The 1,728-nt window shown below is 44.1% G+C and overlaps 1 protein-coding gene across 1 annotated transcript; it reads left to right on the top strand.

Moving 5' to 3' along the window:
• Positions 1-502: 502 nt before the first annotated feature.
• On the top strand, positions 503-1,728 carry LOC137949483 (putative F-box protein At5g50220). Its single transcript, XM_068795528.1, has 2 exons — positions 503-929; positions 1,088-1,728. Exons 1-2 carry the CDS (start codon positions 503-505, stop codon positions 1,726-1,728), a joined length of 1,068 nt encoding a protein of 355 aa, XP_068651629.1.

The following is a 1,728-nucleotide window of genomic DNA, read 5'->3' as shown; positions in this document are numbered from 1 at the left end:
TCCAAGAGAAAAGCTACCTGGCAAGCATAAGCTAAACTGCCAGACTCTATTTTTAATGGATAAGAAGAATACTGCAATCATGGGAGCAACTTGTTTCAATGTAGCCAGCCAACATAATATGATAGTCACTGTTTTCAATATACTAATTGGGACTCCAGGAAGGAATTTTAAATTCAAGAAGGCTGAGTGCTGACCAAGAAAGGTTAGTTGGAAGCTTTGGGCTCAAGCAACGAATATCTAAGAAGAATATAAACTCCAACTGACTTCTCAGAAATAAACAGCTGCAACCAAAGCCGAGCTTGGGGAAGGGAGGAGTCTGAAACCTGTGAGAAAAGCGCCCGATTATGATATTTGAGTTTTGTGTATCATTCAGCTTTCTTGGTCACTGCGTTTAAGTGAAAACTCTCTCTCTCTCTCTTTCTCTCTCTTCATAAACTGAAGGTGTTATTGTTGTTCAGCATTTCCATTCGAGTAGTGCTTTCTCTGCATCTCTGAATAACCCATGGATGGAGAAGAAGCCAGTTCTTCTGTAGCCGTCAATGGCAGCATCACGAATACAAGTTTCAGTGATGATTTGCTGATAGAAATCTTTTCCCACTTGCCCACCAAATCTCTCTTCAGATTCAAGTGCGTGTCAAAAGCATGGTGCAGCCTCATATCCAATGACTCCAATCAAGCAGGACCTCTGTCGTGTCTCTCAGGTTTGTTCTATAAGAAGCGGACTCTAGATGAGAATGACTATCTCCAGAGGATGGAATACGGTTTTGCTTGTTTATCAACTGAAAAAGCTTGTGCCACCAGCCAGACCGACACCATATCAATTAGTCTCAGTTTCTTGCCATTATACCCTCATTTCAAAATCGTGGACGGCTGCAATGGCTTGCTGCTTTGCCTGACTGGAGAGACTAGAGGGGCTGTCTTCTATGTCTGTAACCCTCTGTTGAAGAGATGGGTTGCTCTGCCTAACCCTCGGACGACTGTCAGCCTACCAGATGCCAGACTTGTTTATGATCCAAAGGCCTCTGCCCACTTCAGGATCTTTCTCATTTCAAAATACTCACGCTCATTCATAGAACCTGCTATATAGCATATGAGATCTTCGATTCTGCGGCAGGCAAATGGGAGAATCACAATGCAGTTTTTCACCCTAAAGGGGCTAATTATTTAGACTTGATATCACCCCCTACTCTGTTCAACGAAGCTTTGCATTACTCATGCTACCCATTTCACATTCTGAGAGTGAATTTGAAGGGAGGGAGTTGTGATGTGATCGAACTGCCAAACAAGAAAATATCGACTGCAGGGACCATGCATGGATTTGATGGGCATCTTTACTATATTTGCTGCAAACGAGATTATCGTGCGAGGGTTGACAAGCTGCAGATATGGATGCTCAAGGACTGGCACACAGAAGAATGGATCGAAACGCATGAAATCTGCAACAAGGACTTGGGTGAGAAAATTCTTGAAGCCGGCGGCTCTTGCATTAGAAACTACACTCGACCTCTAGCTTTTGGGCCAGGTCTTGATGTTGCTTTCTTCACGGATCAGCGCAATATCTTTTCTTGCGAGCTTGAAACCATGAAAGTGGAGAAGATTTACATTTTGGGAGAAGGCGATGTTGGTACACACCCCAGCTTCAGTTTTCACCCGGCTCTCTACTCGCCATGCATGAACACGCTAGAGGAGGCTGGGCATCAGTTGTTCAGGGCATCCGATAGGAGATAA

Source organism: Aristolochia californica, unplaced genomic scaffold, assembly GCF_029961685.1.
Source record: "Aristolochia californica isolate CCGP_79_NKW_82.1479 unplaced genomic scaffold, dmAriCali1.0.hap1 SCAF_14, whole genome shotgun sequence".
Classification (NCBI taxonomy): domain Eukaryota; kingdom Viridiplantae; phylum Streptophyta; class Magnoliopsida; order Piperales; family Aristolochiaceae; genus Aristolochia; species Aristolochia californica.
This window is presented reverse-complemented; position numbering and strand designations above follow the sequence as displayed.